At 54.4% G+C, this 14923-nt stretch overlaps 7 protein-coding genes across 7 annotated transcripts; 3 read left to right on the top strand and 4 right to left on the bottom strand.

Annotated features, from left to right (window-relative positions):
- Positions 1-1567: 1567 nt before the first annotated feature.
- PHYSODRAFT_490635 (hypothetical protein) lies at positions 1568-3098 on the bottom strand (the record flags this gene model as incomplete). The annotated part of the gene is made up of 2 exons (XM_009526052.1): positions 1568-1760; positions 2680-3098. The coding sequence occupies 2 exons, from the start codon at positions 3096-3098 to the stop codon at positions 1568-1570; spliced, it is 612 nt and encodes a 203-aa protein (XP_009524347.1).
- A 2305-nt stretch (positions 3099-5403) lies between these two features.
- Positions 5404-6074, top strand: PHYSODRAFT_418347 (hypothetical protein; the record flags this gene model as incomplete). Its single annotated transcript, XM_009526051.1, has 2 exons — positions 5404-5639; positions 5705-6074. Coding segments are annotated over 2 exons (606 nt in total), but the record flags the coding sequence as incomplete, so codon positions are not given.
- Positions 6075-6523: 449 nt separating this feature from the next.
- PHYSODRAFT_493497 (hypothetical protein) lies at positions 6524-6718 on the top strand (the record flags this gene model as incomplete). Its single annotated transcript, XM_009526050.1, has 1 exon — positions 6524-6718. The coding sequence occupies one exon, from the start codon at positions 6524-6526 to the stop codon at positions 6716-6718; it is 195 nt and encodes a 64-aa protein (XP_009524345.1).
- Positions 6719-7836: 1118 nt separating this feature from the next.
- PHYSODRAFT_492399 (hypothetical protein) lies at positions 7837-8259 on the bottom strand (the record flags this gene model as incomplete). The annotated part of the gene is made up of 1 exon (XM_009526049.1): positions 7837-8259. A coding segment is annotated over one exon (423 nt), but the record flags the coding sequence as incomplete, so codon positions are not given.
- A 495-nt stretch (positions 8260-8754) lies between these two features.
- PHYSODRAFT_496632 (hypothetical protein) lies at positions 8755-9267 on the bottom strand (the record flags this gene model as incomplete). The annotated part of the gene is made up of 1 exon (XM_009526048.1): positions 8755-9267. The coding sequence occupies one exon, from the start codon at positions 9265-9267 to the stop codon at positions 8755-8757; it is 513 nt and encodes a 170-aa protein (XP_009524343.1).
- Positions 9268-11402: 2135 nt separating this feature from the next.
- On the top strand, positions 11403-11792 carry PHYSODRAFT_393461 (hypothetical protein; the record flags this gene model as incomplete). The annotated part of the gene is made up of 1 exon (XM_009526047.1): positions 11403-11792. A coding segment is annotated over one exon (390 nt), but the record flags the coding sequence as incomplete, so codon positions are not given.
- A 1622-nt stretch (positions 11793-13414) lies between these two features.
- On the bottom strand, positions 13415-13804 carry PHYSODRAFT_402187 (hypothetical protein; the record flags this gene model as incomplete). The annotated part of the gene is made up of 1 exon (XM_009526046.1): positions 13415-13804. A coding segment is annotated over one exon (390 nt), but the record flags the coding sequence as incomplete, so codon positions are not given.
- Between the last annotated feature and the right edge of the window lie 1119 nt (positions 13805-14923).

Raw genomic sequence — 14923 nt, 5'->3', positions numbered from 1 at the left:
CCGAAAAAGTACAGCCGTCCTTGCTTATCTAACAACGACTCGCTCAAGATATGTTATTATCTGAAGCACCGATCCAGCACCATGAACTGCGGCTTGAGTAATATATCCGTGCTTGGCACGCGCGCGATTTAGCGATTGAAAAATGGCACGCGCCACCTCGGATGTAGCAGCAAACGCTAGCTGCCGCATTTGATTGAAGCTCGACCCCGTACGAGAATACAGCACGTTGTACTTTTCAGTCGACTAGCAGGAGCTACTGCTAGTAAAGTGTTGACAGTCATTGACGGTCAACTTGACAAGTCTACCCAACAAAGCAGAAAACAACGCTAAAATGCCATCGATATGATGTATGCTTAGTATTATTTAACTACTTCAGTAGACTGTTCGTCATCCGTTCTGCTAGTATTTCGTTAGTATCAAGGAAGTCCTCGGAAAACACGGTGCCAAAGTGCTAGCCATGGGAAAAGAGCAACCGAGCGTGGTTTTTGAAACTGGCTGCTTGTTTCTTCAAGCGTCTTGACGGATTCGCTTGGTGAGCTCGCTGCACCCGTAGCAGCCGATGCGGAGCAATTGATGTCAGTCCACATACTTGGGTCGGACGTAATTGACGCGTTGCCTGGATGAGAAACACCACTTGTCCACAGCACGACAGGGTTCGAAGTGCTGCTCCACTGGCAGCACGGGTCTCCAAGTTCTTGGCCGTTCGTCTGGTGGTAGCCGTCGCTGTCGGCCATGCAGAGCTCCTTGGACCACATGTACCCAGCCTTGGCATGGGCGTCGTCGAATGAATTGGCAACCATTAACTTCCTCTCCATGGTTTCTTCCATGCTAGCGCCATTAGGGATTATCGCCGCATAGTTTCTCTCTGCGCTGGTTCTTGAAAGTAGGCGCGCTGTCAACACTGCTGTAATGATGAATGGAAGAGCACTCGAGATTCCGCGATTCATGACTGCCACAGCAATTCCAGAAATGCGAAACCTCGCGTCGCTCTTACTGCTATTTGGCGAAGACATTGGAGCCGGGGTGCATGTTATGGTCAAGATGATTTGAGCGTGCAGTGTCGTAGCTTGCACTTACCGTAGCAGACGTGCTGGATCCTGGGGAATGTGCATCTCCATAGAGGAAGTGCACCACCCGAATAGTTTATTTTTCGCTGGCAAATGATAGAGTTCAGTCCTTTTGGATCCGGAACTCAAGGAGAATTTACCCTGGGATAGCAGATCGTTGCCGAACGCACTGCACTCACCACAACAAATATGATTATTGAGTGGCACGTGCTTAACTAGATGTGGCAAGTCGGTTCGCACCACCGGAAAGTTTCGGTGCGGATATCAACATACTAAAATCAATCAAATTACTTGTTTAATTTTACAGAAGGTACTTAAGCGAGTGAAGAAGATATATTCAATGAAACGGTTGAGCAAATTCGAATTGAATGAACACAGCTTCCTACAGCGTGCTTAGAACCTACTAGTAAGTGCATCAATTGCATCAATTCGTATTTGTAGCACACACATAAGATGTGGCTCCTATCGTCATGCTGGCACGCCAATGTAGCGTTATCGTTTCAAACAAAACGGCTTGAGAGATCAGTGAAAAGCGGAATTCGGTCTCCGCTTTGGACTTCCAACCTACAGTTAGTGCTGGCGACGCTCGGGCTTGTGGTGGCGCTTGGGCTTGTAGTGGCGCTTGGGCTTGTAGTGGTGCTTCGGCTTGGGCTTGTAGTGTTGCTTCGGTTTGTACTGATAGTACTGGTAGTACTGGTTGCTCGGCTTCGGGTTGCTGGTCGAAGGACGAGTTGTCGCTGGCGCACGGGTCGTGGCCGAAGGCTTCATCGTAGTCGGAGGACGAGTCGTAGTCGGTGGGGTCGTCATGGTAGGAGGACGCGTCGTGCTCGGCGGACTCATGGTCGTGGAAGGGCGAGTCGTGCTCGGAGAACTTGTAGTGGTAGGAGGACGGGTCGTACTCGGAGGGTTCGTCGTTGTCGGAGGACGAGTAGTCGAAGGAGGACTGGTTGTCGTCGGTGGGCTAGTCGTACTCGGAGGACTTGTCGTTGCCGGCGGCGAAGTCGTCGATGGCGGGGCCGTTGTGGCTGGCGGTGCCGTCGTTCTCGGAGGTGAAGTCGTCGAAGGGGGCACAGTCGTACTCGGAGGACTAGTTGTTGCCGGAGGCGAAGTCGTCGAAGGGGGAGCAGTTGTGGTAGGCGGCCTGGTCGTAGCCGGTGGCGAAGTCGTCGAAGGAGGAGCCGTGGTTGCCGGCGGTGAAGTCGTACTCGGTGGGCTGGTCGTCGCCGGAGGCGAAGTTGTCGAAGGCGGGGCTGTCGTGGCCGGTGGCGAAGTCGTCGAAGGAGGAGCCGTGGTTGCCGGCGGTGAAGTCGTACTCGGTGGGCTGGTCGTCGCCGGAGGCGAAGTTGTCGAAGGCGGGGCTGTCGTGGCCGGTGGCGAAGTCGTCGAAGGAGGAGCCGTGGTTGCCGGCGGTGAAGTCGTACTCGGTGGGCTGGTCGTCGCCGGAGGCGAAGTTGTCGAAGGCGGGGCTGTCGTGGCCGGTGGCGAAGTCGTCGAAGGAGGAGCCGTGGTTGCCGGCGGTGAAGTCGTACTTGGCGGACTCGTGGTGGTAGGCGGGCTTGTGGTGCTAGGAAGCATGGTCACGTTCTGGGCCATGGTCGGCGTGCCGGTCGACGTGTTGGTCGACGTGTTGCACACTACGTTGGCCCACAGCCGCGGGTCGGAAACGAGCGAGGCATTGTCGGGATGCGAGACTCCAATCGTCCACAGCACCACGGGGTTCGACGTCCTGTTCCACTGGCAGCAGGGATCGCCCAGTTCCTGGCCATTCGTTTGGCCATCACCGTCGGTGTCGTTCATGCAGAACTCCTTGGTCCACGCGTAGCCGACGTTAGCGAAGGCCTTGCCGAAGTTGTTGGTGGAGGCATTGCGGCCCGTACCATCGGGATGGCCGATAGCTCGGTAACCGGTCACGTTGGCGCCGTTCGGCATCATCGCCACGAATCGTCTCGAGGCCTCCACGTGGGAGACTAGTTCTTGGACGAAGGCGATCGAGCCGGCGAGGAGGAGGAGGCTGGGGATGATGATCTTCATTGTTGCTAGCTGGTGGCAGGCGCCGAAGGTGTCGCTTGGGGTAAAAGCGTGGGGAGGTAAGCCGAGTGGCTTGGAGGCGGTGAATTGAGGAGTGAGCTTCTGTCGGCTGGAGGTTGGTTGGTCGGGCCAAACCACCAGAACCGTGATGATTTCGCGAGGGGGTGTTATCCAACTTCCATGTTGCGCTTGGCAGCTCCGGTTTAGAGCAGTTTGTGCACCAGCTTCAAGATACTCGTCAGAACTGGTGCTTTTGGTTTCAGTGAGACGGACGGTACCTGCAATACATAAGCGTCCGATACTTCCCAAACGTCCCGTTCGGCTATTACTATAATAACTTGGCAGTTCGACTCCGGCAGGAAATGATTTGTAACTAGCTCCACTCAACGTTGCCATTCACTCTCGGCTCATTTCGACTAAAGCGGTGATTTCTGGTTTGAGCGGGGGTTTACGAGATACATGAGCTGCTGGCCACAAGCCGTGTACTTCAAGAAGTTCGTGAATCCGAACAGTAAAAAAGGCACGTGGCCAACGAAAACTGATTTACTTGTGGAGCTGGTCCACCTCAGAGGCGAATCCGCATCCGATTTGGAAGTACAGATGGTTTACTTATTGAGGAGCCTTGCACGTACGTACGTCGTGGATATTGAACGTAGGATAAAATCTTTGTTTGTTTTGGTGTACTCATCATGTGTAAATGAATAGTTCGATTACCGATTTAATGTCCATCTCGATTTGGACAGATGGTACTAGTCGTACTAGATAATGAGAATAAAACTAATCCACCACTGTGCGAAACACCACGCCGGTGCGGTGTGTGAGACGAAGTTGTACATGTCGTGTGCGAAAGTTGGATGCGTTCCTTTGGATGAACGCGCCTAAGTGCTTGGATTGCCGTAATTGTCGCAGAACACGCTCGTATTCTTTACGAATGTCGGGGCTGGAAATCCGGAGTTGTCTGCGGTAGTGGCAGCAAAATGCTGAATGAATGCTTGAAGTTGCCGTGGGCATTGGGTCCGGCTCTAGCAGATGTAGTTCCGTTCTGTCCACTGGTGGTGAAGTGTAGCGCAACGAATGTTTTGGTGTACTCGAGCGGATGTATGGTATATATAAAAATGAAGGTATCATTGTAGAATCAGCAGCGAACTTGGTTGATGCTCGTATTTTGGTACTAACGTGGTGTCAGGGGTCACGTACTCCAACGATCGCCCTTACTCATCGCGCCAGAATGCTTGTGCTTGCCACGCGCGCAGTGAGATGATTGCCGAAGGGCACACGTTCCGGGACGGCATGTTTCCAGAAGTTGCATCATTCCGACCCCGCTCGCTGACAAGTTGTTGTTATAGTTTTACACTTCGCTCTATAGTCACTGGTGCTTACCGTTTGCATGATTTCTCATCGATAATTTATAGTAGGTTAGGCTGATGTGAACACTGGAACCATTTTGAATACAAATATTGCTATCTCTGGGGTAAACGTAGGCAAGTCTTGGCCTTGCATATCAAGGTAGAACTTTATGTTTTTACAGCAAGATAGCTTGGCTGTTTTGCAATGACTTCGCATTTCTCACCGCGTTCCTAAGCTAACTGATTCTCAACCGCAACAGCAACGAAAATGCTCACAAAGGAGTTAAATTCATTATGTAGCCCAAGAACTTCCTGGATTTAGCAAAAACAAACTTGCTTTTCCAATGTTACGTGTTTTTCTATCGGCTAGCAGCGTTGGTATTTCGTTTATTGTGCTGGATCATCTGCATTGGTTGTGCATTCAAATGAAGCGCGTGCCTCGTATCAATCATCGCACCGCACGCGTGCCAAACGGAACCAATCGGGCTGATTTGGGCTACATCCGAGCCCTCCGTAGAAATGATTTCTTGCTTCATATACTGTAGTCAGTACCGGTGGTGCCCCCCCCTCCCTCCCCCAGATAATACGCATTTCAACATTTAAAAAACTATACGTATGGATCCTATTATTCGTTCACCAGTGGACGCCTACCAAAACTAGAGATATCACCCAACATAGATGCAGCAGATATGACAGGACTTATCGCCAAGTATGTCAACATATCCTAAATTCTGTCCACCACAAATATATTAACGACGAATCTCTGGTCGATACAAACGGTCTCATATTAGAAAGATATCGCCTCATCTTGTACAACATAGGACATTTCGAACGGGACAGCAGTACAGCTGAATCTATCCAGTTCGACTTGAAGTTTGGCTTGAAGGTCGCCATTTCCCTTCGAGATACCTCCTACGCAGGTGCGATCCCCCTGCGAGTTTCCTGCGAGCGCGATGCTTGAGGACGACGAAGGCATGCTGCTGCTCCTGTGCGAGGCCTTCAAGGCGTACAACGAGCGCGTGCGCGACGCTCACCGCGACGTCCACCAGCTGATACTGGAGGAGGAATGGCGCATCACCATGCGCACGCGTCATTACCTGACTACACGGTGTCTCGATGCACCGTGTGAGTCCGCATGGATGACCCTCTACATGCACGGCGCTGATGTGAATTTTCTGAACGCAACGAGTTTAACCAGGTAAAGTGTAATTATCATTTTTGACGCGGTTTCCTGCGCTAACACTATAGCCTCCATGTCTGTAGAGGGGCTTTTCATCAGTTGCTGTCTAGGTTTGCTAGCTTCTACGACCTCCCTCCTCCGTCATCACGAGGCCGCCCCCCAAAGCTGCGCTACCTACACCAGGTGCTGGGGCTCGTACTGAGCTTCTACGTGGGCTCTATGGAACAGAGCTCACTGTGCATCATGTTCGGGGTGCCGCCGAGCACTCTATCACGAACGCTGCGCAGGGCAGAGGAAGCGCTGTCGCTAGCGCTGACTGGCTACGCACCTGCACGCATCTCCTGGTCCTCGCCCTTGCGTCAGGCGGAGCTGGCACGCATGGTCAACAAGCGCGAACCGCTGCTGACCCACACGTTCGCGTTCATCGACGGTAAAAACTTACGTGTACGTGTACTGTATATGATATTGGTATTAACGGCTTTTAGGATATCTCAACTAACTGAATTCGATTGTGATGTGAGTGCACAGGTCCAGCAGCCCTCTAACGCTGACCTACAAAATGCCATGTACAAAGGCTGGCTACACTCGGCTTCGTGACCGGCACGATTTGTTTTGCCGCTGACGGCTGCATCATTTGGTCGAAGCACAACTGTCCGGGGTTGTGGAACGACTCGGACACGTCCTTGGAGTTCCGCAACAAGCTCACGGATCCCCGGTTGTGCCCCGACGAACGCATGAATGTAGTGTCGGACTCTGCATTTCCCTGCTCCACAGCCATGACAGGGAGGATCCTGACCCCCTTGAAGGACGGGGACATCTAGCGCATTGAGCCTTGCCTCCGCAGCGCCGCACACACACTGCACAATGCGATCACCTCCATTCGACAGGCTGCCGAATGGGGAATGGGCAGTGCCCAGAAAGTTTACAGTCGCCTCAATTTGCCGCTGCCCTACGACCCGGATCTACGAGGAATGCGACTCAACAACCTATTCAGGATGGCGAACTACAGAGTTCGCACGGTCGGCATGTCCGAGATCAAGACCACGTTCGCGGGCGTCATGGAGATGCCAAACCAAGACATGTTCGAATATCTATGATTGCTTTCGCGTAAAGCTGGTTCAATGGAAAGCTTCGTAGTTAATTTCATAGTTATCGTACTGCACAGCTATCGTTGAAGGCATCGACGGGGCTGCTAACAAATACAGCACGAGATTCGAGCTCGTAAATGGACTGTGTTGGTTTGTCATCACTACATAGGGCTGTATTGAGATGTTACGCTACTAAATGCACTTCCTCCCTCTTTAGATCTTTCTCGCTGTCGCCTTCACCGCGCAAGGGCACTCACAGCTCATTCCTTCTTCGTTAGCGCGCCCAGAATGAGCAACAGCTCTTGAGTGCGCGCACGAGCGTCCTCCTTGTCACGACGGGCGCGCTCCTCCGCCTCCTGCTTCTCCTGACGGCGACGCTCCACCGCCTCCTGCTTCTCAAGACGGCTACGCCCTTCGGCCTCTGCTCTGTCAGCGAGGTAGCGTGCCTCGCGGGCCGCCTGCTCATCGCGACGGCGCTGCTCTTCGTCAGCACGGCGAAGTTCCGCCTTGCGCTCGTTTTCCTCACGCATCATGAGCAGCATCTCGAACATGGTGCCCCCCATGTTGCTGGAGCTGCTCTCCAGGTCGGACAAGCGCTTCTTCAGCTCTGTCGTCGCCCTCACAGCCTTCACGCGCTTTACTTTGGCGTAGCTAGCCTCAGCCAGCTCTTCGTCCTCATCCGCAGCACGCTTGCGTCCCACGGTATCGCGGAGCTCATCCAAGTTGATACCACCAAGTCTGTTGGAGGAAGTCGCGTAGCGCTTCTGCTTCAGTGGCTTCTTGCCTTGCGAACGTCCAGCGGTGGCTGGTAGAGAAGCGCTCGCCACATTAGCACCGTCTGTGGTTGCTGTGGACGCGGCAGCGGCCGCCACCCCCATCGCACTCGGGCCTCGACCAGTCTTCTTTGTTGTAGAAGATCGCAACTTTCTCTGCATCGGCTGCGCAGCCGGCGGAGACGGCCGCGCCGTAGCAAAAGCCTCCAACCCCTCGCAAACACCGGTCGAGGGCAGCAACTCCGAGAAGTCGCCGCTGTTCATGTTGGTGTTGTCCCCGGCCGATGATTGCGTCTCGCCCGAATGCATGGAGTCGCTGGTGGAGGCTCTCTCGCTCGTGTCCGCGTCGTCGCTCGCGTGCGAGTTGTCATCGAGCCCCTCATTGCCGTCGAAGCCGAAGCACAAGTCGGCTTCATACTCCTCCTCCTCCTCCTCATTCTCGCCCTCTTCCTCAACTTCATTGTCGACATCAGCGCCATCGTCCATGTCGACCACGCTGGCCTTGGCGTCGATGGCCTGTTTAAGCAGCTTCGCCTGCTTCACGTGCGGCGGCATGTCAGCTACACCGATAGGCTTCCGTGCTCCGTAGATCACCTTGAACTTACGGCGCAGACTTTCATAGTCGCGCTCAGCGACACCACGCCCTTGGTTGGAGTTGTAAGCAACGGCAAGTCGCTCCCACTCGTCCTTGCTGAGCGGCAGGTAGTGCTCGACGAGCGCCAGGAGCCGACGCACTGCAGAGAGCTTGTAGTTAGTGCTTCCGGTCTGCTTCGGCATCTATACAGAAAACACGAACACGTAAGTTACAGTACGCAGAGAATATGGTATTCACAGGCGTGTAGCGTACCAGGAATGATGTCGGACGGGATCTCGAAGGTGCGGAGGAGGTGACGTGCTGCAGGCTTGGTAAAACCAGGAATGAAAGCCACCTTAGCTTGGTCTCCGCTCTGGCAGGTGAGGCTCAAACGAGGCCAGCCCATCTCGCCTCGAACCGGATGGTCGTGAGGACTAACCTGCAGGGTGAATTCGCGCGCAAGCTGAGCGCGCTTGCAGTTGGTAGAGCGCGTTCATTTTGGCGCCAAGGTCTCTCCGCTGACACGTCAACAGAGGTATCAAAGCACACTAGCCCCCAAGGTTGATTCAACGCAGTCAGCTTCAACGACAGGATCAGATTAACTTGAATACAGCATACAAACACCAGGCTTACCAATGATGCAAAGCTCCCACTATCTTCCTCACGTCTGCAGACTGCCCTCGAGACGCGCGTAACGCCTACGGGTCCTGTTGATCTTGGATGTCGCGATGGCGGCAATTGGGGTGGCCACAGCGACATACGAACCACAGGTCGGGCCCGTAGTCGACGGTGACCTCGTCGCCCTCGTACACGGCGTGCGTCGTGGCAATCACGACCGTCGTCCTGCGTCCATTCGCCACTTCCAGGAACTGAGCCACCGGCGCGCACGAGTGGTTGACGAAGCGCATCAAGCCACCCATGTGCCGAGCGTTGATGGCGACGCGGACTGGGTGGCTCGGCCTCTCGGGCCGTTGCGTCATGATCAGGCGGTAGCCCTCGTTGCGCGGTCGAGCCGCGTGCGAGACGATCACGTGCTCGAGCTCGCCCAGATACTCACCCAGTACCTCGTCCGCATCAATGAAATCTTGCGCCACCACGGCCAATTCGCGGGTCGCCGCGTTCCTCACCAACGCGACCTTCGTCGACTCGACCAGGCCGTTGCCACAGTTGCCGCCGTACGGGCAGCAATTAACGTTGCAGTACAGCTGCATGAGCGAGTTACGGCAGCGCCCAACGCGACACGGGTCCACACAGCCGCACCAGTCACAATGAGGAACCGCAGGAAAGATAACCCCTGTTGGGTTAAACAGTTCGCGAAGGTGCGCCACTGCACATGGCCACCGTGCAGGAACGAATCGACCTTGCTGCCGGCGTCGAACAGTACGAGGTCGGGCAGCACGTAGCCCAACAGCAGCACGGGACCCACGGGTTGCACGCATGACAGCGTTGGGCGACACCGTCGGCGATTTGGCCCCTTGACGCTGCGTAGAACGGTGTTGATACGGAGCGGCGACCGCTCGACGCTCCCTCCGAGAACTGAGACGCTCGCGAAGCGGCCGTCGAGGTGATGGGTCGGGAGTTCGTGGACGTGGGGCAGACGCAGCTTCAGGCAGGACCAGCGATGAAGACCGTGGGCGCAAAGCAGGCGGGTCTTCAAGCAGGACGGGCGACGACGTAGTCGGACTGCGTGGGTTTCTCGTGACTGGCGGGGTAGCTGGTGGGCGAGGATCTGTCGTGGACGGTGTGAACGCTGCGGCGCCAGCCGTCGAAGGCTTCGCAGGCGGAGGGTTTGAAACCTCCTTTGGCACGCGTAGGCCGCGCTGCGGTGACATCCACGGCGGCGTCGAGGTCCCAGTGGAGCTGGTACTGGCGGGCGAAGAAGACTTGGCGCTCTCCGCCGGCGCTTGGACGCCGCCGCGATGCAAGTTGGGCGGCACATTCTCGTCGTCGCTCGACGTGTCCACAATGCAGCGCGAGCTCCAGTGCACGGCGGAGTGGACGAGATGAACCATGGTTGCTGTGCACGTTAGAGAAGTTAGAATAGACTCGACTTGCTCGCTAGCCAACGTATTAAGTAGACGCTTACCTGTCTTCGTTGTTGCTGCACGCAGCGCTGCCGGGCACTTGTCACCCAGCGACGATTTTTTGAAAGTGAGAGGTTGAAGCTGGTGGCGCACGGAATGAGTTATGTCGGTGATATATGGCAGCGACATGTGCAGAGTGATGGTCTACATATTCTATACAAATTTCAGCATTATAATCTAAGATGGCTACACGAAATAAATCTAGGGGTAGGGCTGTTTATCGAGACGATTTTTACGTCTCACAAGATTTATGCCTCATTATGTCCTGTCATATCTGCTGCATCTATGTTGGGTGATTTCTCTATTTTTGGTAGGCGTCCAGTGTATTTCGCTAAACTACATCTATACTACTATGTACTACTAGTACATGTACGTTTTAAAATTCTGCCCATGCATCAGAAATTAACTCGTAGTGCAAATGGAACACATACTGCCTTATCACAACTATACACCATTCTACACCATTTCCGGGTCGTTCTGCAAAAATGCTCGATTCAAAACGATCACGTAGAAAAAAGGGCAGTATACACGTCCGACTCCGACCAGAACAGTACACGGATTCAAAACAATCACTTTCATTTTCTAAATGAACATGTGCCATTTTTCTGGTACGTTGTGGGAAAGACTGATCAGCAATTGACACTGCGTCGTATTTATGTTCTCAAATCAATACTGAGATCAGCCAGAATTTTCTCGAAAAGGACAATTGTTGATCTGCTTCCCTCTGTGATATCATAGAAAGGGCAGCTGATCGTTTTGAAAATGGCTGTGGTCATTTTGAATCGAGAATTTGATCAGAAGTCGGCCAAGTATACGCCATAAGTATACGCACCCTTTTTCTACGTGATCGTTTTGAATCGAGCATTTGTGCAGAACGACCCGGAACATGTATGATATGTGATTCCAAAGTTACAGATTACCTTAATTATAGTCAGCGACTTCGACATTACTCACGCCACCCGCATAGCATGGTATCTTTTCAGTTAAGTGATCAACTAGTCGTATTTGCACACCACTTCAGATGCACCACCCAAATTGCAGTGTATTCAAATACCCACACGACCGATCACCGCCCGCATCGAACTTTGAGCCCGCCGGTGCCGCCCCAACTCTCACTTCTCAAAACACCACCACCAAGCAACACCAGCTTACCCACCCCACGCTTCCTCCGACAAGCGACCGACTGACTGCACGCCTGCACCGCCAGAACCCATCCAAAGCCAACCACCATGAAAGTCTTCGTTGCCGTCACGATCGCGCTCGCTGCCTTCTTCGCCTCCGAGACGGAGGCCTCCAAGAAGTACGTGAAGCTGCTCCCCAACGGCGGAAACGTCCCCAACACGCCCGCTATCGGCCACACGGACGGCACGGGCGACGACGAAGCCACGAACGCCTTCGGTGACGCCTTCGCCGAGGCGGACTACGCGTGGACTAAGGCGTTGTGCGAGGCCGACTCGGACGGCGACGGCCAGACGAACGGCCAGGAGCTTGGAGACCCGTGCTGCGAGTGGACGGTGGGCGGGACGCCGCTGTGGACGACCGGCGTCTCGAACCCTGGCGACGCGTCTTCGACGTCCGACTCGAGCTTGTGGGCCACTGCCTGTGGCGCTACCACTTCGGGGACGGAGACCGCCACCACGGAGACTTCCCCCGAGACGGCGGGGTCCACGACGGAGTCTACCGCCGAGTCCTCGACGGAGACTACTGCGGACGCGTCGACGGAGACCACGGCGGGTTCCGAGGCTACTGATGACGACTACGTCGAGACGGATGAGGATGCGGACGCCATGGGGACCGCCTCCAACAGTACCACGTCGACCTCCGGCACGAAGTCGACCACCGCTGCGGCTGAAAAGTGTGCGAGCGACCTGGCTTCGACCCGCGCGCTGAGGGCGTGAGCGAGTAATCCTTGGTGAACGCGAATATGCGGACGTCCTGCCCGATGCAATGTCAGGACTTGTCTGTGTTTTGAAAGTCAGGGTTCCTTTTCAGGTTGCGGCCATTTTGCCAAGTCCGATACATTTCAGTCAACACTTTCGTACTCTTATTGCTTTCGGGTATTCCTGAGTTTTTACTATCCTACGTCCCAATATACTTATTGTGATTCCGCCGTCCATAATAATATTTTTGAAGATCTTGCGGAGGGCACTGAGGTGAAACCCGGTGCTCGCGTTGCACCGAATATTGCGAGTTGTTACTCCTAAGAATCCGACACGAATTGACCAAGTGAAAAGCTGTTTTCAATGTGGCCCCTTCCACTTTTCGAGACAACTACCAAGTAGAACTGTTTTGAATCGGTAGGTATCTTCAGTGAAACTAGTTACCATACAAAAATACATAGAGCCTGCATTGCTTCGGGATCGGGGGTTCTTTGAAAAAGGCCGTTGATACAGCCCATGTTTTCTAAACGGGTTAGGGCAAGTGTCATACTAAAAACAAGTAAGAAATCTCAAACCTGGTCAAACATGTTGAAACATGGCCAAACATGTTCGGCTCGTGGGACGGGTGTCATGGCCTGCAAACACTATGCAATTCCTATGGGCTAAGGTGATCTTCGGCTGCCAAACGTCGCTTTGCCGGCGCTTTAAGCCCTCTGAAGACCGACCCAGCGTTGAGGAGGAAATACCATGACTAGCCATGGCACTGGGGTGAAGTTTGCAGGCTCTTCATGCCTCTCAAATGCCGCTGGTGTCGATTTCGCTTGGACGCTCCCGACAGATTTGGGTTCATTTCACACCCTCTGACTAAAAACATGGGCTCTATCTTCGGTTTGAAAAATGATATCACCCAACTGACAAGAATGCGGATGGTATTTTTTTTAAGACACCAGCGTCGTTTGGGACGTAGGATAGTAAAAACTCAGGAATACCCGAAAGCAATAAGAGTACGAAAGTGTTGACTGAAATGTATCGGACTTGGCAAAATGGCCGCAACCTGAAAAGGAACCCTGACTTTCAAAACACAGACAAGTCCTGACATTGCATCGGGCAGGACGTCCGCATATTCGCGTTCACCAAGGATTACTCGCTCACGCCCTCAGCGCGCGGGTCGAAGCCAGGTCGCTCGCACACTTTTCAGCCGCAGCGGTGGTCGACTTCGTGCCGGAGGTCGACGTGGTACTGTTGGAGGCGGTCCCCATGGCGTCCGCATCCTCATCCGTCTCGACGTAGTCGTCATCAGTAGCCTCGGAACCCGCCGTGGTCTCCGTCGACGCGTCCGCAGTAGTCTCCGTCGAGGACTCGGCGGTAGACTCCGTCGTGGACCCCGCCGTCTCGGGGGAAGTCTCCGTGGTGGCGGTCTCCGTCCCCGAAGTGGTAGCGCCACAGGCAGTGGCCCACAAGCTCGAGTCGGACGTCGAAGACGCGTCGCCAGGGTTCGAGACGCCGGTCGTCCACAGCGGCGTCCCGCCCACCGTCCACTCGCAGCACGGGTCTCCAAGCTCCTGGCCGTTCGTCTGGCCGTCGCCGTCCGAGTCGGCCTCGCACAACGCCTTAGTCCACGCGTAGTCCGCCTCGGCGAAGGCGTCACCGAAGGCGTTCGTGGCTTCGTCGTCGCCCGTGCCGTCCGTGTGGCCGATAGCGGGCGTGTTGGGGACGTTTCCGCCGTTGGGGAGCAGCTTCACGTACTTCTTGGAGGCCTCCGTCTCGGAGGCGAAGAAGGCAGCGAGCGCGATCGTGACGGCAACGAAGACTTTCATGGTGGTTGGCTTTGGATGGGTTCTGGCGGTGCAGGCGTGCAGTCAGTCGGTCGCTTGTCGGAGGAAGCGTGGGGCGGGTAAGCTGGTGTTGCTTGGTGGTGGTGTTTTGAGAAGTGAGAGTTGGGGCGGCACTGGCGGGCTCGAACACGGTTAAGGCATCGATGAGGGGCTGAGTAGTGTCATTCGGGTGGTGCAACACGACGTAGTGAAATGCACGATCTTTGGATAAGGGTTGGTCGTTGTACGTCATTGATTTTAGCGGCTGGACGGAAGCGTCTGTAGCTGGTGTTGGCACGTGTCAAGTGTGCATATTTTGCTGGGATGGCCAGCATATAGTGTATTATGTCCAGAGGTTTCCTGCAAGTTTTGTTTCAAGTCTTGGGGCAATAGCTGTTCTGGTTTTTTCTCGAAGCTGACTTGTACTAACTTTACGGTTGATGCTTTGCATCCGCCTCGGCTCAAGCATATACGAAGTACTGTAGCTACCGCACGAACATGCGTTCAGTTGACAGAGCTCTTGAGTCCTAGCGCTGCAGTTCCACGCGCAAGGCACGCGTCTCAACTGAACTTCCACCACACCACAAATGCACTAAGCTTATCGCTCGCAATCAGCACACAAACTCAACATCTAGGCCCAGCTAGTGGCAGTATGTATGCAATTCTTGATCCCATTACCCTTGCTGTCCAGTTGCTCGTGCTGTTCTCGCTTGTTGCGGTTACTACAATCGTCTCTATATGCCGCCGTTGGGTATTTCCTATTTGCCTCGTGCTCTGTAGCACCGCCAGCTCTGACGAGGATATCTTAAGTTCCATCAGATGTTACCAGGCTCGTGACGACCGTGATGTCGTCCATCTTTCCACCGAGATACTCGTAGCCCGCCTGCTGTGCCGCCACCGCGAATGGCGTCTTGGTTTTGGCGCCCTTAGCAGCCTTGTGCGCCGTGTGGGCAATACAAGACGCTACTTTCTCCATACTGTGCTGGTCAAGCTCCGGCGTGGACGGCAACACCGTGTCCAGAAGACTTGCGATCTGCTTGGGGAACAAGTTGTCGAACCTGCTCCATAGCAACAATACCACAATAACGT

Source organism: Phytophthora sojae (assembly GCF_000149755.1).
Source record: "Phytophthora sojae unplaced genomic scaffold PHYSOscaffold_3, whole genome shotgun sequence".
In the NCBI taxonomy this organism is placed as follows: domain Eukaryota; phylum Oomycota; class Peronosporomycetes; order Peronosporales; family Peronosporaceae; genus Phytophthora; species Phytophthora sojae.
This window is presented reverse-complemented; position numbering and strand designations above follow the sequence as displayed.